At 40.1% G+C, this 26,997-nt stretch overlaps 1 protein-coding gene across 1 annotated transcript in view; it reads right to left on the bottom strand.

Moving 5' to 3' along the window:
- Nucleotides 1-23,300, bottom strand: part of TNR (tenascin R) — a 119,821-nt gene extending 96,521 nt beyond the window's left edge. The window contains exons 1-2 of the mRNA XM_070746693.1: nucleotides 22,802-23,300; nucleotides 10,589-11,065 (exon numbers count right to left, since the gene is read on the bottom strand). Coding sequence (XP_070602794.1) covers nucleotides 10,589-11,065; nucleotides 22,802-23,300 — 976 coding nt within the window. The remainder of the gene's footprint in view (nucleotides 1-10,588; nucleotides 11,066-22,801) is intronic.
- Nucleotides 23,301-26,997: the final 3,697 nt, after the last annotated feature.

Raw genomic sequence — 26,997 nt, 5'->3', positions numbered from 1 at the left:
TGTAAAATTGATACAGGAAAAAAAGCCTGCTAAACCAAAGAAGGCTTTGTCTCTACATTTAGGAGCTATGCAAATATATGTAAGTTCTCTTTATTTTAGAAATCATTTAGTACAATAAGGATTAACTTTAATAACTTTAATAAGCAGAGGGCATTTGAGAATATTAAGTTCCTGTATGCGCAGTCAGCTGTAAACAATAAGACACAGAAGAGGTTGCCTTTCATGATTCTACCTCACTGGTGAAGAAAGGAAAATATCAACATGTCAGAGTCAATAGAGAAACACACCCAAGCTTTTTAATTAGCCAGAGGAAATTACTTCTATCACATTAGCTGCTAAACACTTGACTGTGCTCTTTGTTTGATGATGGCATTGTTTAGTATGTTCTTATTTCCCTTTGGGGTGAGGCGCTGGGGACAATGAGGCAAATTTGCTTCAAAAGAAAAAAAACATCTAGGGTAACTGACATCAATATGGATAGGGACAAGATTTTTTTGAGAAGCCTTTGAAGGTCTTGCTGGCATCATCAGGCTGTGATATAGCACAGCAGTCTTGGCTTCTATTATTCCAGCTAGAGTGGATGAAATGAAAACATGGAGTGAAGTGATAGGAAGGAACTATCCACTCTATTTCTTAAGCATGTAACAATCCTATGCCCAATTGCTTAGTAGTAAAGTCTAGCAGTAAACTCAATGGAAATTACATAGACAACAGACATATCGTTGTACTGTTGTACTATCTGTGTTCCAACAGTAACAATGGCTTTCTCAGTATTCTTTAGATATGGGTAATAATGGGCTTGGAAACCAAACAGCTGTTGTGTTGTAGCAACCTGATTTGCAGAAATTAGGTAGTGAAGCTTTTTGTTACTGTATAATTTGTAGATGGCTGAACTACAAATGAGGGCCCAAATTGTTGCAATATGCTTACTCTCTGTAAACCGCTTAGAGAGGGCTGTAAAGCACTGTGTATATAAATCTAAAATGCTATTGCTACTGCCCTTAAAAGGAAGACACCAGTAAATAATTCAAACAACTGAACTCCCATGCCTTTGCTTTCATAAGGCATCTAGCCTTGGGACTTCTGCAGCAAGCATGGATTGAGATGAATAAACTTAACAGTCCACTCTGCAGAGTTGGTCCAAATTCTCCAAGAATATTGAATGGTAGAAAGGGGGACTCAGCCCATTTTGACATGCTAATCTTCTATGTATAAAAGGTGTATTTGTAAGAACACTTGTCCATCATGTGACTGCCACAAGCATCTCAAACTTATATTGGACCATTCACTGAGGATATCAAACCATTCATTGGAGGAATTCCCTTTGGGAACAAATATAACAAAATAATATATCTGAGTTAATGGGGTCACTGTTCCTGTTGCTGCTAATAAGGGATAGCAGTTCTCCTGCCAATCTATGCAAAAACAAAAGAGATGCCTCAGGCATGACATCTCACCAATGTAAGACAGTGTAGGATTTGTGGGAATGACCAGGGACATGATCTTTAAATTTTTAGACCATGATCTAAATTATTTGTATGTACAGCTTCTGGCAGATGATGGGCTACACTTCACAAGAATCAGGAAGAACATTTTTAGAAAACAACTGGCTGAGCTTATCCAAAGGGTTTTAAACTAAATCTGGAAGGGGAGGGGGAGATCAATATTTAGGATCTAATTCTGAGCATAAATTTCAAAATATTATATAGTGTGAAAGAAGAGGAACCTACTTACTTACTTACTTACTTACTTACTTACTTACTTACTTACTTACTTACTTACTTATTTATTTGTTGGATTTGTATGCCGCCCCTCTCCGCAAACAGGAGATATAGAAAGCAAATGCAGGGGCATCAAGGAGGACTCAAATGCCTATACACTAACACTAACAGGTAAGGAGGTTAACCCATTATCCAAAGCACCTAAGGGTAGCACAAAGAGCCGGGGTGGTGCAGCAGGCAGAGTGCTGTACTGCAGGCCACTGAAGCTGACTGTAGATCTGAAGGTCAGTGGTTCAAATCTCATCACCGGCTCAAGGTTGACTCCACCTTCCATCCTTCCGAGGTGGGTAAAATGAGGACCCGGATTGTGGGGGCAATAGGCTGGCTCTGTTAAAAAGTGCTATTGCTAACATGTTGTAAGCCGCCCTGAGTCTAAGGATAAGGGCGGCATAAAAATTGGAATAAATAAATAAATAAACAATGAATGAAAGATTGTTAAAGAGAGTTCCAACCTGACAGGAAAAATTATTCAGTGGAACAGCTTGCCTTCAGAAATTGTGGGTGCTCCAACACCGGATATTTTCAAGAAAAGACTGGACTGCCATTTGTCTGGAATTATATAGGGAGGTGATGGTGAACCTATGGCATGGGTGCCACAGGTGGCATGTGTAGTCATATCTGCCAGCATGTGAGCTGTTGCCCAAACTCAGGTCCAGTATGCATGTGTGCACTGGCCAGCTGATTTCCGGCTCTCATAGAGGCTCTGTGTACAGGGTAATTAGTCCAAAAAGACATACACCACATGATAGAAGGAAAACCAAAAGTCTTTATCAACAGAAAAGCAGAAAAAACTTTTTAAATGACAAAGGGATTTTCTGGTACACACAAGGCACAGGTTAAATACAATTCAATTTCTCACCCAGTAACTGGGAAATTGAGTCCAATTCCAAAGTCCAGAAAGTCCACACACAGTCTTGAACAGGGAAACAGCAAAACCACGATCTTGATGAAACTATGAATCAGATAAACTTCCACAAGGCTAAACCAGCATGCTGCTCTTTTTATCTGTAGCACTAATTACAACAGCCCCAACCAACCACAGATGGCCTCACTTATCTCCTGTAATAATCCTTCAGTTGTTCTCTCCTATGCATCACTCTACACATGCGTGGGTCTGTCCTAGGTTCTTGTTCAGAATCCAGGGATGATAAGGATGATTGATCTCCTCCTGGGCTGTCTGCCAAACTCCCCTCTTCCCTGCCACTCATGCTTCCTTCGTCAGAAAAGACTTCGTTGGGAGATTCTATCGGGAGCAAAACAGGCCTGTGGCATGTGGATGTTTCCCCCACATCCACCTTCACATTCCTTGGGGCAAGAGCTGGGCCAGAGTCAACCACAACACCATCCCCTCTCGGAAGGCTCCTTTGGGCTTCTTTGGAAATTGTTCATGAAACGCCTGGACAGGGCGGGAGCATCAATCAGGGCAGCTTCCACCCACAAACAATCGTCAGGCTCATCCTCCACCCATTGCACAAGATATTGAAAACAATCGTCCACCCAACTGGAGTCCCGGATGGCATGGATCATGACCTCGGGCAGATGATCTCAGACACAGGGGGCAGGCAACAAAGGGACACTGGAACAAAGTGGGCACTCGGGAGGAACAGGTACCAAAAGGGAATGGTGGAAAACGGGATGAACATGCAGGTTGGCAGGCAAAATAAGCTGATAGGGCACCGGATTGATGACCTTCTCAATCGGGAAAGGGCCCATGAAGCGTGGATCCAGTTTACGTCAAGGTGATTCCGAAGCGAGGGCATTTTCAGCTTCCAAAGGACCTCCGGGTATTTTTGCCCTCCCCAGGCTCCAGGAAAACCTCTGGAGCCTAGGGATGGTGAAAAATAGACCTACCGGGTCCACCAGAAGTTGAGAAATGGGCTGTTTCTAGCCCCCAGAGGGACTCAAGGGAGGCAGGGGAGGCAATTTTCACCCTCTCCAGGCATGGAATAATGGTGTGGGCACTCATGCAGGTGCAATAGTGTGTGTTCATGCACTTTTGAGGGAAAAAAGGTTCACCATCACTGATATAAGGTCTTCTGCTTGAGTTTGACTAGAATATCATCTAGGTCCTTTCCAACTCTGTTATTCTATTATTTTCCTCCACAAAAAAAGAAAGAGGCGGACTTCTGGAAAATGTTAGCAGGAAAGATGCTGTTTCTGATAATTGCCTCTTTTGCTTCACTCCCTTTGGACAATTCATTTAGGAAGATGAAATTGACTTGAGTTAGGAGGGAGTGGTTTCTCACAAGACCTCTTCTCACCCTTATTAAGCTTACTATTTGAAATGAGAAATGTGAATCAGCACTTTCCTCCTATAGCCTTTTCCTTGAAGCAAAAGTAGGAAAGCACTTTGGATAAGAGCTCTCCTGCTCTTTTGGGGTGTACATGTGAGAGAGAAGGGCATTGTATTACTTAACTGATGAACGGCATAAATTACCCAACAAGCAAAATGCTTAGCCTTGGGCTTGGTGAGCTGCCATGAAGATGGTCATGCAACAGCTAAAACCTTTATGTCACTGCAAGATCTAAAACATAAAAAACAAATTAAGGAAAACACATCCCAGATCTGAGTGGTCTTTTGAAACCAAAGAGTTTGCTACTTCCCATGGCATCTCTATGGGAAGCTAGAATATGTAAGACTGTTGTGGCCCATTCACATCCTGCACAATTAGTAATGGACCCAGAGGACTCAGACAGTGGAGGTGTAGTATAGGCATTTGTGTTCCTGGAACATGAGACTGACAGCAAAGAGGACGTGTTGTCAGAGACTGAAGAACAACCAGGGCCTTCTGCACCTCCTGAGATAAGTGACTCAGGGGCAAAGGAGGAGCCTCTTCTTGAATGCTAGGATTTGCAGGGCCTCTAGGAGGCATGAGTGGTTACTTAGAAGGAGACTTTCTCATGAGTAGCACTGCTGGGTCATGCCCTCAGGCTATTTAAGGGGGAGTGATGCGACGCTTCGGCATAGAGAACAACGCAGTTCATTTCAGAAATCTTGTTGCAGCTTTTGTTTTTAGCTTGTGTTTAAAAGAGTCCCGAAGAAGTTGGACAACTTAAAAATCCAACAAACGAACAAACAAATAAAAAATCCACATTTTTGGCTGCAGTAATTAGCTCCGGGCTTCCAGCCAACCTCTGTACACTCCTGAACTTTGCTTCAATCTATTAATTACTGTCATATTTATCCCTTCTTGGGACTCTGGCCTGCTGATAAGACTTTATAATCAGTTTGGTGAAGCCTTTGTTTCTTTTTTGAAAAGACTCAAACTACATAACATTTTTGTAAATAGTAAAACCTTTAGTATTGTGCATTTTATTTTGGGGGTCTCAATGCTGGGACAAAGCTGTTCTGTGTTAGTACCTCTAACCTGCTGAGTAGTCCTTATCAGAAGTACAGGGACAGACAATATATACTCTTAAAGGTTGGAATAAAAATCCTTTGTTCTTCTACAACTGTTCTATCATAGATATTTATGATTCATTTATTTATTACATGTCATATTACTGTAATCTACATGGTTTTTTGGTGATTAACAATTAAAGAGAGATAATGATTATAATGTCCAAAAAACCAAAACTAATTAAGTTAAATAAAAATTAAAAATGAAGCAATAACAATTAAACCAATAAACATCCTATCCTCCAGAAGGGCTCTGTTTTCATTAGTTTCTGGAAGATGTTCAAAAGACTGCTAGTCTCATTTCTAAAGGGAGATATTCCACAGGACTGAGGCCATAACTATAAAAACAGCATTTCTGTGTTTTACACCCCAATTGCCTGCTGAAAATGGGAAATACTAGCAGTTTTTCCTGGAAAGAATGAATCAAAGAGATTAATTTTGAGAAAAGGTGGTTTGGCAAGTACCTGCATGTCCAGCCACACAGGACTTTATAGGTGAAAGCATTTTGGATTGTATCCAGAAACTCACTTGCAATTAATGCAAGTATCAAAGCTCATGGCAACAAGTGCCAGATAGCTAGCAGGTTAACAAGCATTTTGTACCAGCTACGATATTCAAGTGGTCTTCAAGTAGATTATCTTGAAGGTGAGATCTAGTGACCAGCTGCAAATATGATGAGAGATTGTGCTAGAAGTTCTGGGAATCATGGATCACTGCTCTTTCCTCTCATCACCTTCCAGCATCTCCTGAAGTCCTCATTATTGCCATGGCTTGCCCTCTTTATTAGCATTTTGTTTCTGGCTATCCTCCATCTCTCCCCTCCTCTGATTTTGCTAGCAATAAAGTAGAGCAGAGAAGAGCAAAGCCATCAGCACTTTGAGGTAGGCAGGTGAAGAAATAGATGCAACTCATAGTAAACAAATTCATGATGGGATTATTGGGGTTACATACTTCCTTCTATCTCTAGACTATTAACCTTGTCCAAGTCTCTCCTTAATGGCTCGTTTCTTCCTTCCACCTAATGGCACTTTCCTACCTTGCACAAGGTCACCTTGATTATTATTTTTTTAACAAGAGTAGAAATGTACTATTTTATGTAGAAAAGAAGAAGGGCATAACAATAGTATTTACATAATATTTCATTGACAGTATTTGAGAATAGCAGGTCTCCATTACTGTATTTTATTGGGGGAAGAGTGGGCATATTTGCATAATTCTGCATTTATATGTTTAAGGGATTTGTGAAGATTTGCCACGAGAAGCTGTGACCACATTTTATCTGACTGTAGCCTCCAGAATATATAACACAGGCCCTTGAACTGGCGCTTTGTTGTTTAGCTGTCAGTTTCTTAATATTTGTCAGTTTCAATCTCCCAGGAATAAAAAATTATAACTCAACAGCTAGCTTATTTCAATAAGACCTCTTAGTAAAAGGGTTAAAGAAATGTTGGAGATTATTTAGTCCCTTTGTTCAGTCATTAAGTGGTGTCTGATTTTTTGTGACTCCTACCCTATTTAGATAATTGATAGATAGCCCCACCCAGGGGTGGGTTCCACTTACCTTTGCCACTGGTTCACATCACAATGTTTTGCACGCGTCCCCTCATGCAATTTCACTTCTGCCCATGCTCAGAAGGTGGGTTCAGCCTGAAACAGGGCTGAGGAGCTGCTCAGCTGTGCTTCAGGTGAAGAAATAAAGGTCAGTATTAAACCGGGGGGTGGGTGGGAGGGCTTTTTCCCAAGCAGAGGATGAGGAGAAGCCATCAAAACACAGGGGAAAAAAATCACCAAAAATTCTGAGAAAAAGATGGTGGTGCGCACGGACTGGCCCAGACCAAGCCGGATCCGTGATGACATCATTACATGACTAGTGGTTCAGGCGATCTGGTCTCACCCACTATGTAAATGAATCTATTACTACATCATCCCTGCCCCAGAACTTTCCCACCTCAGTAAAACACCTCCATCAAAAGAAAGTCTACCAGTTCCTAGGGCATCCTGTCCATCCTGTTCCATTGTTCACAGAGTCTTATTGTTGAATTTTTTCCTGATGACCAATTGAAATCTACTTCCTATTTGTTCTTCTTTTGTCAATGTCCTTCCTTAAAAGTAGTACCTAGAAATAAATATAAATATTCTGTGTAATGACCACACTGAGAATATTGTACTTATTTCTAAGTTCTTTCTTTTAAGGAAGGACATTGACAAAAATAATATATTGAGAACACTATTTGACATCATATGATATCCTGCTATTTCTCCAATCCCATTGGCCGGTAAGGTTCCTTACCAACAATGCACAATTATTCTGGGCCATGACTCCTAAAAGGTGGCCTGCTGCCAGAACACCTAATTGTTCACAGCCCCATAGCTCTGGAACACGAGTGCAGGATTGAGTGCTATTACTCTTCCTGCACCTGTGCAGGTAGCAGAATTATGCACAGGGACGTGCGTGTGTGTTTTGGCAAGGTTTTTTGCTTCCTCGCGTGTGTCCCTGTGTGCAACTTTGCTACCTGCACAAGTACAAAAAGTGTAATTGCGCTCGATCCCTCACTTGCGTTCCAGATATGCGGGGCTGTGTGCCATTATTATTACTTACTTAATTTATTTATTTATTTATTCATTCAATTTTTTATGCCACCCTTCTTCTTAGACCCAGGGCAGCTTACAACATGTTAGCAATTGCACTTTTTAACAGCCAGCATATTGCCCCCACAATCCGGGTCCTCATTTTACCTACCTCGGAAGGATGGAAGGCTGAGTCAACCTTGAGCCGGTGACGAGATTTAAACCACTGACCTACAGATCTACAGTCAGCTTCAGTGGTCTGCAGTACTGCACTCTACCTGCTGCACCACCTCAACTCATAACCTTTTGTTCATTTGGCTGAGTGACTTTTCTTTGCTCTTCTACTTCAGAGACTTTACAGAGCATTGGCCTTTGGGTCTATTATGGCATTATCTGCCTAGAGACTTCAGAGCACTGCCTTGTAGTTTTGGATAGTTATGTTTGATTTGTGGTGACATTCAGAGAAAGCAATTAAACTCTCACAGCAAATGTCTGTTGCTCTTGGAAAACATAATAGTGTATGGGAAAGATCTTAAGTGGTGGGGTGAGAGGGAAGAGATAAGAGTCTGCAGTTGTACAATGGTCAGAGAAAGAGACTCAGAAGGCATCCTCCCTAGCTTCTTAGGCTGTAAATGAGAGGACAAAAGATTTGTACTTTTAAACTTGCTAGATTATGTTAATGATGTCTTACAATAAAGTACAATTATGGTAGCTCATTTAGTAATGTTCCCTGTCTAGTCTACCCAGGAAGGCTGACAAACAAGCACAAATAGTAAGAAAATAAATCTAAGATTCGGTTTAATTGCCAAATGCATACATATAACTCCATATGGTGCCCCTGACCTGGGCACCTCCTTTCCTTTCTATCAGGGGTATCTGCAGCAGGACATTTAAAAAATAGATAATGCTTAGATTTCAGTGCTGTGGCCACCTTCTTTACTTTTTGACCCTATCCAGAACCCCCTCTTTTCTTCTTACCAAAAATAGACTAGATTCATAGCTTTGATTACTTGTTCATAAACCCTGTTTTTATATGACTGCATATTTAAAGAAAATTCACTTATCCCATGATTTCCCATATTTAAATATTTTATTTTTTCTATGGTAAAATGGATTCTTTAACATGGATTGTCTTAAGTACAGTATGTATTTTATATGCTTTTAAAGTTTATTTGTTGTAGAGAAATGAGAAAATTGGAGATTAATGATATTCACAGTCTATATTCAGGGGAATGCAAATTATGTCTGTTTACTTAAAAGTGAGGATTGAGCAAAATCCGCAACCATCTCACTGCCTTTAAGTCAACAAATGTTCATGCAAAATCACTTTTTTCCAGTGTTTTTTTTAAATAAAAAGATGCATAATCCACTAACTGGATCTGGTTGTATGTATATACAGTGGTACCTCTACTTAAGAACTTAATTCATTCAGTGACCAGGTTCTTAAGTAGAAAAGTTTGTAAGTACAGTGATACCTTGTCTTATGAACTTAATTGGTTCCAGGACAAGGTTCGTAAGGTGAAAAGTTCATAAGACGAATCAATGTTTCCCATAGGAACCAATGGAAAAGTGATTAATGCGTGCAAGCCCAAAATTCACCCCTTTTGCCAGTCGAAGTGCCCGTTTTCGCACTGGTGGGATTCCCCTGAGGCTCTCATGAAAAATCCCACCTCCGGACTTCTGCATTTTTGTGATACTGCAGGGGAATCCCAGCAGGGGAATCCCAGTAGTGCAAAAATCCCAGCAGGGGAATCCCAGTAGCGCAAAAATGGGTGCTTCGCTTGCAACGGAAGTCTTCGGAGAGGGGCGGCATACAAATCCAAATAATAAATAAATAAATGGAGGTGGGGTTTCACAGCGAGGGAAGCCTCAATGAAATCACAGCATTTGCAATGCACCCGTTTTTGCGATGCTGGGATTCCCCTGCTGGGATTTCCCTGCAGCATCGCAAAAATGTGGAAGTCCGGAGGTGGGATTTCCCATGGAGGGGAGCCTCAGGAGAATCCCAGCAGTGCAAAAATGGGTGCTTCGCTGGCAACAGAAGTCTGGAGGTGGGGAATCCCGCCGGCAGCAGCAGGTTCATAAGGTGAAAATAGTTTGGAAGAAGAGGCAAAACAATCTTAAACCCTGTGTTCGTATCTCAAGAAGTTCATATGACAAGGGGTTCGTAAGACGAGGTATCACTGTAGAAGCAATTTTTCCCATAGGAATCAATGTAAAAGCAAATAATGCATGCAAACCCATTAGGAAAGAAATAAAAGCTCAGAATTTGGGTGGGAGGAGGAGGAGGAAGAAGAGGAGGAGGACAGTCGCTGCCCACAGCGAAGTGAGTTTTTCTTTTCTCTAGGCGCTGGCAGATGCTTATTCCTTTTCCAAGCGCCCAGAGAAAGGAAAATGCTTCGTTCGCTCTGGACTGCCAAAGTCTCCTTAAGCACCACCAAATGGCTCCTCTGGCAGCCCAAAAAAGCCCGAGATGGCTGGGATTAAAGGGGGAATGGCAGGAAACTGACCGGGCCTTCGTGCCACTCACAAATTTCCTTGGAATTTTTTCTGGGCTTCGGTTCTTAAGTAGAAAATGGTTCTTAAATGGAGGCAAAAAAATCTTGAACAGCCAGTTCTTATCTAGAAAAGTTCTTAAGCAGAGGTGTTCTTAAGCAGAGGTACCACTGTACTAGTTCCTATATTTTCCCTGGCAAATGCTCTGATTTTTTTTTTAAAAGCTTCAGATTTCTAAAAATGAGAAAGTAAGGACTGAAATTTGCTAGGGGTCCTTTGAGCTTTATATTTAGGGGTCCTTTCAGTGTTATATTTATCCATTAACTGCAACATTCTGTCATACCTGCTGAACAATCCCGTCCTTGGTAACCTTCCTCGCAAGAGCACAGGCCTTCTTGGCAGAATCCACGCCCACTGCAAGCATTGAGGCACCTCAGCTGCCCACAGTCTTCCCCTACGTAGCCCTCTTGGCAGATGCAAGTCCCATTGGCACAGACCCCCTTCCCTGAGCAGTCCTCCGGGCACCTGAGCTCATTACAATCTTCTCCGGCAAAGCCTTCTTCACAGATACATTCTCCATCCACACAGAGTCCTCGGGAGCTGCAGTCAGTTGGGCAAAGTGCCTCGGAGCAATCCTCCCCGCTATAATCGCTGTCGCAAACACACTGGCCACCAATGCACACACCCCGGCTGGAGCAGCCAAGGGGACAGAGAGGCTCAGAGCAATTCTTCCCAGCCCAGCCTTCATCGCAGATGCACCCACAGGTCTCCAGGCTAAAGTTGCCATGACTGCTGCAATGGGGGAGGTAATCCAGCTGCCCTGGAATTGAAAAAAACAACACAATTATTAACCCTATATCCTTGGCACGCTTCATACCTTCTTAATAATGAATAAAGACCACATCAACTCAGCTCAAAGTGATATCATCACTACTGGGATATCTTCAACAAATGCAGCTGATAGTCCCTCCTCCCCTTTGTCCCCCAAAATGTGATTGGCTACCTCTCTCCAGTTAGAATTCCTCACAGTGGCTCTAATGAAGTGTTGCAGGAAGGAATAAACATGGCAAATAATTCTACATTTTCCTGGCATTCATGGAGGAATGGAGTTTCCTTATTAAAGGCAAGGAATGAGAAAGACAATGAGAGAATGACAGATGCCTGCAATGATACAGACCCAGCCAACACAAGAGCATGTAATAGATACAAACTGAATGTAAATCGCTTCAAACTTGACTGCAGAAAATACGATTTCAGCAATAGAGTGGTCATTGCCTGGAACTCATTACCTGACTCTGTTGTTGCTTCCCCCAATCCCAAAATCTTCAACCTTACATTATCTACAATTGACCTCTCCCCTTTTCTAAGAGGTCAGAGGTCTGTAAGAGGCGTGCATAAGTGCACTTATGTGCCTAATGTCCCTGTCCTACTGTCTTATTATCCTTTCTATTGCTACGTTCTACTTATGTTATGTTATATTATGTTAATATGTACTATAATACTATACTTGTTTGACAAATAAATAAATAAATAAATAAAATAAATCACTGAATGTGGGCTATGAGCTTCCTAAGAACATCAGGGTTGATTAGGTAAAATTGCCAGTCCTGGAAACATTACAAATAAGTGTGGAACACTATTATTTCTGACAATAGTAGGTGCTAAAGGTCTTGGGAACAAGGTGCTGAAAGTTTTAATGGAACAGAATTGTAAGATAGAAAGGTTTATATCCAAGCCAGGTAATAATGTCTTGGAGCTTCACAAAGAGAAAGTAGATAAATATATATATATATGGCAGAGCATGTTTTGATATTTTTAAGGCTCTTTGTTATTTACTTTCTCTTTATGATGCTCCAAGAGTGTATTACCCGGCTCAGAATATAAACCTGTCTATCTTACAACTCTGTTGCATTAAAACTTTCAACTATTTATTGGAAGTTTTTCCTCCTGGTATTGACTTTCCAAGCATATCTCATGATTTTTTTTTTTTTGAGCAGCATCTTCTCAGGTGCTAAGAAACCCAAGAAATGTGATTTATCATGATGTTTGTGTTCTTCAAATGGATGCCAGGTGGCCTAGAAGCTCCATTTCCAGCGGGTGTTTCTGCCACTAGATGATCACTCATGGACACTCTGAATATCATCCATCACAGGGAACAGTGGCCCCCGAGACATGCAATTTACAGACCACTTAATGTCCTGGTGTCTGCAGGATGGCAACATTTAACATGCTGCTGCATCAAATAGAGGGGAAAAGAAAAATTTTAGGATTTGGCTACAGGGGAGATAGGAAAAATCATGGCAGGTGAAAGATATTTCTTCCATACCAAAAGCCAAGAGATTCTTCCCCATTTGCATCAAATTGCAACTCTGTTAATTTAAAAAAAACTTTGGATAGCTATAGATCAATTACTATTCTTGATAGATACTATGCTTAAGCACTTCCTTCCTTCCTTCCTTCCTTCCTTCCTTCCTTCCTTCCTTCCTTCCTTCCTTCCTTCCTTCCTTCCTTTATTGTATGCCACTCACTCCAAAAAGGACTTAAGGCGGCTCACAATAGTTTTCGATACTAAGACAATAAAAATACAGCAATAATAATCAACAGTGCAATAAAATATAAAATGTCCTAAAAAACTATGCATACTTACAGTCATTCCTAATTCCAGGCCAACATGTACTTGGGGGTATATTAAAGGTTTCATTAAAATCATTCAACTTTCCCCTGTCCCAATTTTGGCTCAAATCTAAATCCTCAATCCCATACTTAATCAATATTAGAAATAATCCCCATATCTCTAGAATAAGTCACTAGGAGACAAGTCTCTTATTCTGTGATGGTCACAGAATGTGTATTTTGAGGGGTGGGGTGTACTGTAAGTGGGTGAGAAAGAAAGAAGTCTCTTTTATCTTCTTCCTTCTAATCCCACCGCATACTGAACAGTTTTAATAGAACTCCCCTACCTAGGTTGCAAAAATTCAAAATTCTGGATGACATTAGATAGTAGGGAAAAGCTGCAGCAAACTATCTTTGTTGCTTTCTACTTCTCACCCATATTTCTGTAGCCCATATTCAGTAGGCTGAGCCCTAACCTCTTAGTTCACATTCTCTTCCTCCTTGTTCCATTTGTAGGATAGAATCATATCTTGCTTTTGTGGTACAATTTCCTCTCCCCATAATTTTCCTTCTTTCTTTCTGCTACCAACTAATTTTTTTAACCTCTCATTTTCATAGTTCAATTATTCTGATATTCTGTGGGCTTCAAGGTTCACCGATCTTTGAGTGATTTGTTTTACAGATCTAATTTTCTTAAACCTTTTTTCTGCTCACAAATATATTGCTGTGTACCAGGAATCCTCTAGAACTGCAAAACTGCTATCTTGTTTTCCTTCCTTACTACAAGGAAGTATCTTCACTCTCATTATATAACTTTCTCCTTTGCTTGCTTTAATGCCATTGGTATTCTGGAGAAAAAGCATAAAAATATCTCCATTTCAGAGCAAATTGTCAGTGTGAAATTCAAACAGCAGAGTCTCTAGCTGAGATATTTCTACACTGGCCTTTCAAAAGGAATCCATACTTTCACCTAATAACTCCCCTTGCATTTATAAACTTTATAGATTACATTAAATTCTATTTTTAAACTTGATTGGCTTAAATTTGTTTTTTAGATAATCTGATTTTATATTAAAAAACCCTCCAAAACTCTACAAGGTTGATTCTTGTTTGGCTTTTGAAGGAACAAATGGGATCTGAAATAGAAGATTGCGACATAAACAACATAAACATAAACAACTCAATTAAAAACACTAGTTTTTCCTCTATCTATAACTTCCTGGTTAGGAAAATTACTCCAAGGACCTCATTAGAGGCCTTGGTTGAGCCTAACCAAATGATTATTTGAGGTGAACAGGCATTTTCAGTGGTGGTTCCATATTGTGAAATGATCTCAGGAAAGTTCACTTTGTCTCAGCATTTTCCCTTCTTGCTCTTTCAGGGCTAAACCAAACTCAAATGTTTCAATGTATCTACATTATGTCAGTTATAACTTAACACTCTGGGGCTATATTTTTGAATGATAGTTTTAGATATCTTTGCTTATCGATTTTTAATGGTTATTTTTAGTCTTTTGAAGAGTGTGTGATTTTGCATTTGCCTTTCACACAAGTGCATATTTAAAATGATTTTATAGGTCCTACTCTTTTATTGTTAAGTTCAGGCTATAGCTATATGATTGATTGAAGACCAGCTCAATTGTACCGCTCAGGCTTCTTCTCAAGGGGGAAATTAAGCAAATGGAAATATAACTTCTTTTTTATTTGTTTGTTTTCCCTGCCAACCTCCTGTTGCCCAGAGGCCTTAGCCTGTAGATAAATATTATGTTCAGTTTTGGGATTCCTAAATTTAATCCTTTAAGATCAATGCAGGTTTGGGAGGGGATAACTCTCTGAAGGGTCTCACCCATTGTTTCCTCCATTTTGAATTACCCTTTCTGTTAGATAGGAAATTATCAGGCTGACAGGAACAGAGGCAAGATGAAATTCTGAACAGGAATGCCTTATTTCTAACTTCAGCACCACAGGCAATGTGAGTGAATAGAACACCAAGTGGGCGTTTGACAGCTCCTTTTATAGTTAAGCTGTCAAAGTGACAACCAATCAGGATTCCCCAATTTCCTGCTTGCCAGCTGCTCATGTTTTAGCCAATCAGGCTTCAAACTGCAGCCAATCAAGCTTGGGTATTTTGGCACCGTCAAAATTGGGGAATTAACATCCCCTCATCCCCCAGATTACGCAGGCATAGTCAGCGAGGTATGCCAGGTGATGTTGACTCCGCCCTGATCGGTTTAGTTCTGTGCTGGCAGTGAGGAGCTGGTTGTGGGTTCTCTGGAATGTCCTGTGACCCAGCTGCGAAGTCATCATCTGTAACGGAAGGCATCACTGGAGCAGGGCATTAGGCAGGCTTAGTAGGAGACGAATGACACTTGTGGCTTAGATATGGTGGAAGGTTGGGTCAGTAGACCAGGGTCTGGGAGCTGGTGGAAACTGCCAGGAAGGCTTCAGCCTGGTCTTGTTTGCAGGCTCTAAACAGGGAACGTATCATCGTACTTGGTTGATGTGCCAGGACCACAACCAGCCATCAGAGTTTTACCCTATAAGAGCAGGGTCCAGTTATATGAGTCACATGTCCTGCCAGCGATTTTTGACCAGCACCAAAATTAAGGGTGAATATGGGATCTCCCACTGAGAATTCCCTGGGCCATCAGTCAGGAACTGGAGGTTGCCCATAGTCAAAGCTGGGGTGCAGGTGGTCCCAGGTAATTTGGTGTAATGAGTAATTCGGCAGGGCTAACCCTGGTGGCCTGGCAAGCAGTAGTGTGCTGGGCGATCAGATAGATACATGCTGTGATCCCAGCTATCATAACCCAGGTGCCTCAAAGCCCCAATGCTAGGCTATTGGTTGCAGAATGAATGGGTACTGTGGGGCATGGCAGACCCCCAGTTTGGCCAGAAACACTTGGAATGAGGTTGCAATGAATTGGAGCCCATTGTTTGTTACCACTGTGTCAGGAAGCCTTTTATAATTGAGTTGCCCAATCAGGATACCCCAAATTCCCATTAGCCAGCTTGCATCTTAGCCAATCAGGCTTCGGCCTGCAGCCAGCTTGGGTATTTCGGCATCATCGTAAGTCTGAGGACTTAACACTTTCTAAATATAGGAAGGCTAGCTCTACAGTCTTATTGCACAGATGCTCTCCTCTCAGGATATTACTATAAATTGCTAAGGAGCTTATCAGCCCAGGTTCTTCACTCCATCTCCATTCCCCCTGTGTTTTCAGCTGAAGTCTTAACCTTTCTTGTCTCAGTTGCTTTCAGCTGTATTCTAATATTCTAACAAGAGAGGTACTGTCCAGCCTCCCTTGTCTCAGCTGTGTTCAATGTCAGAATCACAGCTTCTGTTTCATTTCTGATTTTTAGAATCCAGATGCCCAATATTACATAGAAACATAGAAGTCTGACGGCAGAAAAAGACCTCATGGTCCATCTAGTCTGCCCTTATACTATTTTCTGTATTTTATCTTAGGATGGATATATGTTTATCCCAGGCATGTTTAAATTCAGTTACTGTGGATTTATCTACCACAACTGCTGGAAGTTTGTTCCAAGGATCTACTACTCTTTCAGTAAAATAATATTTTCTCATGTTGCTTTTGATCTTTCCCCCAACTAACTTCAGATTGTGTCCCCTTGTTCTTGTGTTCACTTTCCTATTAAAAACACTTCCCTCCTGGACCTTATTTAACCCTTTAATATATTTAAATGTTTCAATCATGTCCCCCCTTTTCCTTCTGTCCTCCAGACTATACAGATTGAGTTCATTAAGTCTTTCCTGATACGTTTTATGCTTAAGACCTTCCACCATTCTTGTAGCCCGTCTTTGGACCCGTTCAATTTTGTCAATATCTTTTTGTAGGTGAGGTCTCCAGAACTGAACACAGTATTCCAAATGTGGTCTCACCATCATTCTATATAGTGGGATCATAATCTCCCTCTTCCTGCTTGTTATACCTCTAGCTATGCAGCCAAGCATCCTACTTGCTTTCCCTACCGCCTGACTGCACTGTTCACCCATTTTGAGACTGTCAGAAATCACTACCCCTAAATCCTTTTCTTTTGAAGTATTTGCCAACACTGAACTGCCAATACAATACTCAGATTGAGGATTCCTTTTCCCCAAGTGCATTATTTTACATTTGGAAACATTAAACTGCAGTTTCCATTGCTTAGACCATTTATCTAGTAAAGCTAAATCATTTACCATATTACAGACGCCTCCAGGAATATCAACCCTATTGCACACTTTAGAGTCATCGGCAAATAGGCAAACTTTCCCTACCAAACCTTCCCCTATGTCACTCACAAATATATTAAAAAGAATAGGACCCAGAACAGATCCTTGTGGCACACCGCTTGTAACCTGACTCTGCTCAGAATACTCGCCATTAACAATAACTCTCTGATGTCTACGCTTCAGCCAGCTGAAAATCCATTGAACTATCCAGGGATTAAGTCCAATCTTCACTAATTTATCTATCAGCTCTTTATGTGGAACCGTATCAAAGGCTTTGCTGAAGTCCAGGTAGGCAATATCCACGGCACCACCTTCATCCAACACCTTTGTGACATAGTCAAAGAAATCAATGAGATTAGTCTGACATGATTTGCCTTCAGTAAAGCCATGCTGATTTGGGTCTAATAAGTTATTGTTTTTTAGGTGCTGATTTATCCTCTTTTTGAGTAGAGTCTCCATCATTTTAACTACAACTGATGTCAAGCTAACTGGCCTGTAGTTACCAGCTTCTTCTCTACTGCCCTTCTTGTGAATAGGCACAACACTGGCCATTCTCCAATCCTCAGGAACTTCTCCTGTTAACAAGGATTGGTTAAACAAATCAGTCAGGGGGGTAGCAATGACAGATCTGAGTTCTTTAAGAACTCTGGGGTGGATGCCATCTGGACCCATTGCCTTATTTATCTTTAATCGTTCAAGTTCTTCTAAGACATCGGCTTCTAAGATCACTGGAGCTGAATCCATACAGCTGGAAGCAATGCTATATCCCTCTATAGTATTATTTTGTAAGGTGTCTTTTGAGAAAACTGAACAGAAGTAGCTATTGAAATGGTCAGCGATCTCCTTATTCCCATTAATGCATGTATTATTCCCGGTACTAAGCTTCGTGATGCCGCAGTTTTTCTTCTTCTTATCATTAATATATCTGAAGAAGGTTTTATCCCCCTTCTTTACAGATTTGGCAATTTCTTCCTCTTTTGAGGCTTTAGCAGCATATATTATCTGTTTCGCCTCCTTCTGTCTCATTTTATATACCTCCCTATCAGCTATACTTCCAGACTCTTTATACCTCCTATAGGCAGCCTTTTTTTCATTGACTATAGCCCTTACATCATTGCTAAACCATAGCGGTTTCTTCTTCCTTTTACCTTTAGTTATTTGTCTTACATACAGTCCAGTGGCTTTTAAGATGGCCTTTTTTAATACAGTCCACTGGATGCTCGCTCCTGCCATTTTATCCCTCCCCTTTAATTCATTATCTAAATATTCTCCCATTGCATTAAAATTTGTTTTTCTGAAATCCAATACTTTGGTTGCATTATAGGATTGCTCACAATGAGTTTTTACATCAAACCACAAACATAGATGGTCACTGCAACCTAAATTTTCTCCCACCTTGACATCTGAAACCCAATTCCCATTCGTAAAAACTAAATCTAGAATATTCTCCCCTCTAGTTGGTGTCTTAACCAGCTGTGCCAGAGCTGCTCCTGTAAAGGCCTCTACTATATTCTTACTTTTGCATGTAAGGGCACTGGGGATATTCCAGTCAACATCAGGCATGTTGAAATCACCCATAACCACAATATCTCCCTTTACTGCCATTTGGGTAATTTCATCCACCATCTTGTTGTCATATTCCTCGGATTGCCCTGGAGGCCTATAGATCACCCCAATTCTAATGACAGAACCTTCTTTATTTTGCATGCAAATCCAGAGAGTCTCTAGATCTTGACACGTATTTTGAATTAGTGTTGTTTTTAGACTTTCTTTAATATAAATGGCTACTCCACCTCCCCTTCTCTCTATTCTATCCTTCCTATACAGTGTATATCCTGGTATGGATATTTCCCATTCATTAGAATCCTTAAACCATGTCTCAGTTATGGCAACCAGGTCCAAATTATCTCTAGATATTATGGCCATTAATTCACAGAGCTTGTTGCTCAAGCTTCGAGCATTTGTGCACATTACCCGAAGAACATTATTTTCGTTATTAGTTTGCCCCTTATCATCAACAACTACATCTATATTATTTGCAGCTCCCTTTTCATAAGCTTCCAAAAACTGCTTTATCCTCATTGGTCGGGGACAGAAATCACCCACATCAGTTACATCTCTGTCCCCTTTACCTAGTTTAAATGCCTGTCCAAAAAAGTTCTGAATTCCTCACCGAGCACCTGGGTACCTCTGTATGATGGATGCAAACCATCCCTCTTAAACAACTCCCTATTAGACCACCTACTGACATCATGACTTACATAGCCAAAACCTTCAGCTTTACACCACTGCCTTAACCACACATTAAACTCTCTGATACACGTTGTTTTATCCTCTTGGCCACAAACCGGTAACACCTCTGAGAAAGTCACTGAATCAGTTATTTTACCCAGCTCCACACTTAGACATTGAAAATCTCTTTTTATTACTTATTACTCCTTTCTTCCCTCAGTGCACCGGAAAAGACTCAATTCCTCAATCTAAATGAAAGCTGGAAACATTGAACACCAGACAAGAGAATTGCTGGAGTCAATATTTAAAGAGAAATCTTTTAAGAACATTTGCTGATGACCCTGTAATAATGTCGGAATATCCTTTAAAAGAAATGGAGAAACCAAAGGATTTAGTAATGTTAGTTGATTTTAAAATTAATAAACAAAATACAAAGATGTTAACAAAGAATGGAAATGGAAAATGAAAGAATTTTTCTTGCTGGGATTAAGGGACAGTCAATTAGAAAAGAGCCATGGAAATGTATTCTTAAATACAATTACTGCTGTAAGATTATTATACCAGTAAAAATGGAAAGACTTTGAAATACACACAAGGGAGGAATGCTTGGTGAAGATGACAGAACTAGCAGACAGGGCAATGTAAACTTATTTGATTAAAAAAAGATCATCGTATATTTATCAGTGATGTGAAACACCTTGGACCTTTTGCTAAAAAAAGAGAAAAATGAACTTATGATTTATGGATTTGAAGATTAAAAAGGGTAGGTTATGAAAAAAAAACAAAGGAAATTATGATGTAACCTTAAAGAGAGTAAAATATAAATGCATTTATAACTTCTGTCAAAAAGAACAGAAGCCATTTCTTATATTTTTTCATTTTTATTTCTTTTCTATATTCTTTCTTTTTTTTAATTTTCTTTGTCTCTTTTCTAATATCTGCATTGTTTTTATCTTGTTAAGAATCTATTCAATAAAGTTATATATATATATATATATATATATATATATATATATATATATATATATATACATTTAATATATATATATATATATATATATATATATATATATATATATATATATATATCAATGTTTTTAGCTGAAATTTTAAAATTAAGGGAGACTAGGATGGTACCATTTCGGCCTTCTTCTGGCCTCATCAGCTAGCCACACCCTTCCTTACTGGGATTTGATCTGGCAACCTCTGCCTTGTAAGGCAGAGAGTTAACAGTACAGTATATATATACTGTACATATATACTCTCTCTCTCTCTCTCTCTGTGTGTGTATATATATATATACAGAGAGAGAGAGAGAGAGAGAGAGAGAGAGAGAGAGAGAGAGAGAGAGAGAGAGAGAGAGAGAGAGAGAGTACTTGATGACATTTTCTCCTATCCAGCATATTTTCTGTGTACTACCTATCTTTTTTGGAACTGATTCATTATGCCAACAGCTCTCTTCAATAAAATCTTAGCACAATGGCCTGCTGTTTCTTTAGTTTTGAAGAACAGATTTGTAGAGTTGACCAAGTGAACCATGTCTTTTGAACGACTAAACTGACATGTTTCCAATGAATTCCACAAAGCTTTGCTGTTTGCTATTCAGAAAGAACCCATATGAACAGTTCTGCTTCCATTGAAAAACGTTATTGTTGCTGTTGATTGCATTTTAGTTTGCTAAAGATGGAATGTCACAGGCATTTGAAATATATGCCCTTGCTACATGTTCACAAATGATTGAAGGCTGTTCCTTAGTAATCAGATACATGATTGTTTGTCTCAATGGCACAGATGTGAAAATTGCTGCATTCCTTGGCTCTGTTCAGAAGTTCATTTTCATCATGTGAAAGGGGAGAATGAGGCTAGGTTTCCTGCCCATTACTCGCCATTATACACATCGTTTTTACATTTATCTAGGATTTGAAATTGTATGGAGAACACATACTCATAGAGGACTCTACTTTTGAAAAGATCTGCCCATCTATCTTCCCATTCCAATTTGAGGAAGCCGGAAAGAATGAATGCTAGTTTCTGTCTATCCCATCAAATCCGGCAAGATCCCTTTGAAAACATTGGTCCTAGAAAAAGTGGCTTTCTGTCACTGTAAAACAGCTTCTCCCTGAGATCTGATTTGCCCTGCCTTGGTTGGCTTTCTAGAAGCCTTTATAAATCTGATTCTTCCTTCAGGATGATAATGGAATCCAGCCTCTTTCTATTGCTTTTGTGTGTATGCTTATGTTTTTAATGCTTTGGTAGCATAAATTAGCAGAACGATTGTCTGTCTGTCTGTCTGTCTGTCTGTCTGTCTGTCTGTCTGTCTGTCTGTCTGTCTGTCTGACTGACTGACTGACTGACTGAATGAATGAATGAATGAATGCTACCATAGCTACAATGAAAAATCTAGAAAACCACTTGATGGCAATAAAGAGTTTCTGCATCTCTTCCCTGCTATCTGGCGGTCATCTGGATCTTTTCAGTTCAGATAGTAACCATTGGAAAAGGGTAAGATTGAATGAATTATCTTCCCTTGATGCTTTTGTATATATAGTTGCATGAGAGAGAAAAGAAGTCTTGTTTATAATACTTTCATTTTTTGGAAGCCATAAAGGGGCATATTCTCCTTTGATGATGCTACAGAGATGGTGGCATGCAACCTTTCTTTTGATTATTATTTCATGTTCTAACTTTGGTTTCTTTAAAATTTGGGAGCAATTGTCTCCTTGTTTCAAAATTGTTAGGTTGCTTCTGCATTAAAGTTTTAATATACTTTCTTATACTCTGGGGATAATTTTCTTAAACTTTCTTTTTCTCCTATTTTTCTTAAAATATAAGCTCACACATAGAAATAGGAAAGGAATTTAGTGAAGTCTTTAATAATTAATTTTGTCATGGGAGATACAGTCATAGTGCAGATTTTCTTGAATTTGAGAATAATAAGGAATAATAAGGGAATAGCATTATTTGAGGTGGGGGAAATCATGGTAATCATTGGATTACCATTACAGAATGGTAATCATTGGATACTTTCAGAGGAATGTTGCCTGCTACTGCTTCTGCCTATCAACAGCAATTTTGAACAATGATGTTTCTCGTGGCAAACCTCTTGCCATAAACCTTTTGAAGCAATCCTGTACCTTCTGAAACAAAAAGTTTTGTTAACCTGTGCACATAATAGTAAAAGGAGTGGAACAGAGACATAACAGATAATTATTTTTATAGAAAGAAAAAAAATAAAGTGTAAGAAAAGAAAACAGAATGAAAGGAGGGGAAAGTTAGACAGAGTAAAAATTAAACATGAACCTAATCCCACTAATAAAGAGTAAAACTAAAAAAGATGTCAAGACTGCCAAACGTGAAACTCTGAATTTGATGGAGTATTTGGTGTGTTTAAGCTTCAAGCAAATGACTCCAAGTTCATTCTTTCACCTTTGACATTTCTTAGCTCCTAGGAGGACCTCATGGCATTAGTTACTACCTGTGGCTGCATTTTCTTGACAGCAATTGGAGTTGCATTGGTCTCGGAGTATAGACACCTCCCTTTCCAGCATCTCAATCCTGCTCAGCAGCTCCTGTATGTCCCGGGAGGAGGTGGCACACTTGCAAGTCTGTTTGGGGAGGTTTATCTTGTGGGTGAAGGTGACCTTGCTCTCACTGTCTGAGGTCTGCTCGGTGTATTCCGTCATCCGGTCATCTTCCGAACTCACCTCTGGGTCAGATGAAGCCTCTAGGGATGAGGAGCAGAGGCTGTCCAGAGGCACATTAATGTTGTATATATGGCTGAAGACCATGGGTTGCTCTTTGATAGGGGATGTGGAGTTTGCAAAGCCGCCTTCTTCATCAGTCACCTGTTTTTTAAGTCTCTCTGTCATCACTTCCAGGTGGCATTCAAAGGGCCTGAAGATGGACGCCAACAGCATTACGTTGAGGCTAACCAGAACATTTCTTAGGATCACACTTTCACCATCCACCCTCATTTTCTTGAGAAGGACAGGGAACGTCTACACCAGCCTTGCTTGGGAAGCAGTGTTTTAGGTAGACCTGCAACGAAGCACAGCAACATATTGTTACAAGTAGCTCCTAAGAAAATCCGAGGACAAAAATCAAGACAGTGTTTCTATGCACAGGAATAACATTGAACATTGCATTGGATAAAGTAGAAAGGTACAAGTTAGCCTGCAACAGGGATCCATTTATAATCCATGCCAATCAATCTCCCCCCCCAATCCATAGTAAAACAAAAGGCTACTGAACTCTTGCAGCCACTACTATTTGTGACTTTTTCCCCATTTGTAAAGTGCTTCATAATCTTAAGACTGTGCAAAACCTTCCTATCTGGTCAAACCAGAAAGCCACTCTGCCTTTATACAGAGTCAGGCTCTGGGCTGCTGGTGCTGAGTAATAATAATAATAATAATAATAATAATAATAATAATAATAATAATAATAATAATAATAATAATAATAATAATATAAAAAATAAAAAACCCCCACTGATGGGTACGCCTTGTTGTGGTAGTGTGGCTTGTGTGCTTCAATGAAGCTGAGAGCTGTGCCAGCGGTAGTGGTCAAAGCAGAGGAGCCAGACTAAATGTACCTAACCCATTTAAACTAATGGAGAGACAAAACAAAAAGAAGTCCATACTGGCTCGGTCGTCGTCCAGGATAAAAAGGACTGCGGTGGCTGCTGTGGAACCTGGGCAGCCATTGACAAATGAGCTACAGGAACAAAACAAACAAAGCTTACAAATCAAAAAGTGGCAGAAATTCTCAGTGTCAGAGAATTGCACAATCATGAAGTGTTATTACAACTCGGAACCTGAAAAATGTGGATATGAAAGACGGATGTACCAATTATGGAAACAAGAACATGCAGACTCAAAAATAATGGAACTTTGACTGGCCGATCAGCGACGACTCATAATCAGGAACCAAATGTTCAGTGAAGTCGAATTAGAAGAAATACAGAAAATTTGCAAAATAGAAACACCAAAATCTGATCTGGCACCAGTAGAAGCTCCAATAAGATCTGGAGTCACTACACAACTGGAACCTGATGAAAACTTAGAAAGACAGCAAGAAGCTGCAGATGAGACACTTGGCACTATTACTCAAAGCCAGCAAGAACTGAAGGACCAAATACTTGCTCATGCAGGTCCAATGCAGAGCGAAAGAGACTGCCAGCCTTAAAAAACATAAGCAAAAAATGACTTGTCCCACTGATGGAAGATATTAACTCTACACTTGCAACTGTCAATATAACTTCAATTGAAGAATTGAATCAGCTTGCCTGCAGTACAGCTGTGATAGTAACTGAAGAACTAGGGTTACAGCAACAGAAACCAATTGGAAAACCAACTGGAAAACCAAAATGGAAAATCTGACTAGAACTGAAAATCAAAAGCTTGAGATCAGATGCAAAGAACTTGAAGAACATTAAGGAGCAGAAACTGAACAATCAGAAGATCAAAGACTATTTGACAAAAAAGTACTGGCTTAGTACAAGAAAAATCAAGGAAGCTCTGGAAATGGTAAAGCAGCAGATAACAGCAACAGCCAGGAAAATTGAGCGATATGAAGCTAGGATCACCCAGTACAGGCAGAATCAAACATTTCAATCCAATCAGAGGCAGTTCTACCAGAACCTGCATCAGCAAACAGATAAGAAAATTGAAAAGCCAGAGGTGAAAATAACAACAAAGTTCTAGAAAGATCTCTGGGAGGTCGAAAAGGACTATAACAAAACTGCTGGGTGGATAAAGGAGTTTGAGAAAAAATTCTCAAAGAGCAATATGCTGCAGCTGGAAATAACACCTGAAATGATGGCAAAAAGAGTGAAGAAAGTAAAGAACTGGAATTCCCCTAGCACTGATCGTGTGCATGGTTCTTGGCTGAAATACCTGACCAGCCTGCATGCAAAAATGGCTGAATTGTTCAACAAAATGCTGCAGACAGGAAATATCAGTGAATGGCTCACAACTGGCAGAACATATTTAATACAGAAAGATGCAGTGGAAGGAGCCATACCAGGAAACTACAGGCCAATAACATGTTTGTCACCATGCTCAAACTGCTGACAGGTATCATAGCTGACAGAATTCAGGATTACCTAGAAGAAAATGACATCATGCCAGTGGAGCAAAAGGGGAATAAAAGATGAAGCAGAGGTATGAAAGACCAGCTCCTAATTGATAAAATGATTTTGGAGAAGTGTAAGAACAGGAAAACAAACCTATACATGACCTGGATTGACTACAAGAAAGCCTTTGACTCATTGCCACACAGCTGGATCATAAAATGCCTGGAAGTCATTGGAGTCAATGAAAACATCAGGAAATTCATAGAAAAGGTGATGAAATATTGGAAGAGTGAACTTTTAGTTGGGAATGAAAACTGTGGACTGATCAACATCCGAAGAGGCATCTTCCAGGGGGACTCTTTGTCCCCATTGCTATTCATCATTGCTATAATTCCGCTGTCACTCATTCTACAGAAAACAAACCTAGGCTACCAAACTGCTAGGAATTCACCAAAAATTTCACACCTGTTGTATATGGATGACCTGAAATTGTACGGAAAATAAGAAACTGAGATATAGTCACTAACTAACACTGTGTGAATCTTTAGCAATAACATCAGCATGGAGTTTGGCTTGGATAAATGTGCCACAGTGGCACTGAAAAAGGGGAAAATCACTGAAAGTGAGGGCATTGAAATGCCAAATGGTCAAACCATCAAGTGCCACCAGCCAGATACTTGGGCATCTTGCAACTGGATAATATCAAGCATGGTCATGTGAAAACTGTGATCAGCAAAGAGTACATCCAGAGGACCAGAAAAATTTTGAAGAAGAAACTGAATGGTGGCAACACTATCAAGGCTATAAATACTTGGGCTGTACCTGTCATTAGATACACAGCTGGCATAGTGAACTGGACTCAAGCAGAGCTGGACAACTTGGACAGGGAAACCAATAAATTAATGACGATCCATCATGCACTACACCCCCGCAGTGACATTGACAGGCTGTATTTACCAAGGAAAATAGGTGGCAGAGGACCTTTGCAAGCGAAGCAGACAGTGGAAGAAGAAAAGCATGCATTAGCTGACTATGTGAAGGAAAGCAAAGAGTAGGCGTTGATGCAGGTCAACAATAGAAAGCTTCTCAAGGTGAAGCAAACTAAGGACCAGTGCAGAAAAACTGTAACTCAATGTTGTATGGACAATTGGCGGAACAAAGCATTGCATGGCCAGTTCTTGGAGAAGATTGAAGGCAAAGTGGATAAAGAAAAGATACTGGCGGCACAAGAACAGGCCATTAGAACAAATACTGTCAAAGCCAGAATTGAAAAATCAACAGATGATCCAAAGTGCAGACTCTGTAAAGAAACAGATGAAACAATCGATCACGTACTCAGCTGCTGCAAAAAGATCACACAGACTGACTACAAGCATAGACATGATGCTGTGGCACAGATGATCCACTGGAACTTGTGCCAGAACTACCATCTACCAGTGGCAAAGAACTGGTGGTATCATAAGCCTGAAAAAGTGGTTGAAAATGAGCAAGCAAAACTAATGTGGGACTTCCGACTTCAGACTGACCGAATTCTGAAGCATAACACAGCAGACATCCTGATTGTGGAGAAAAAGAAAGTATGGATCATCAACATT

The sequence above is a fragment of the Erythrolamprus reginae genome, chromosome 3, assembly GCF_031021105.1.
Source record: "Erythrolamprus reginae isolate rEryReg1 chromosome 3, rEryReg1.hap1, whole genome shotgun sequence".
NCBI lineage: Eukaryota > Metazoa > Chordata > Lepidosauria > Squamata > Dipsadidae > Erythrolamprus > Erythrolamprus reginae.
This window is presented reverse-complemented; position numbering and strand designations above follow the sequence as displayed.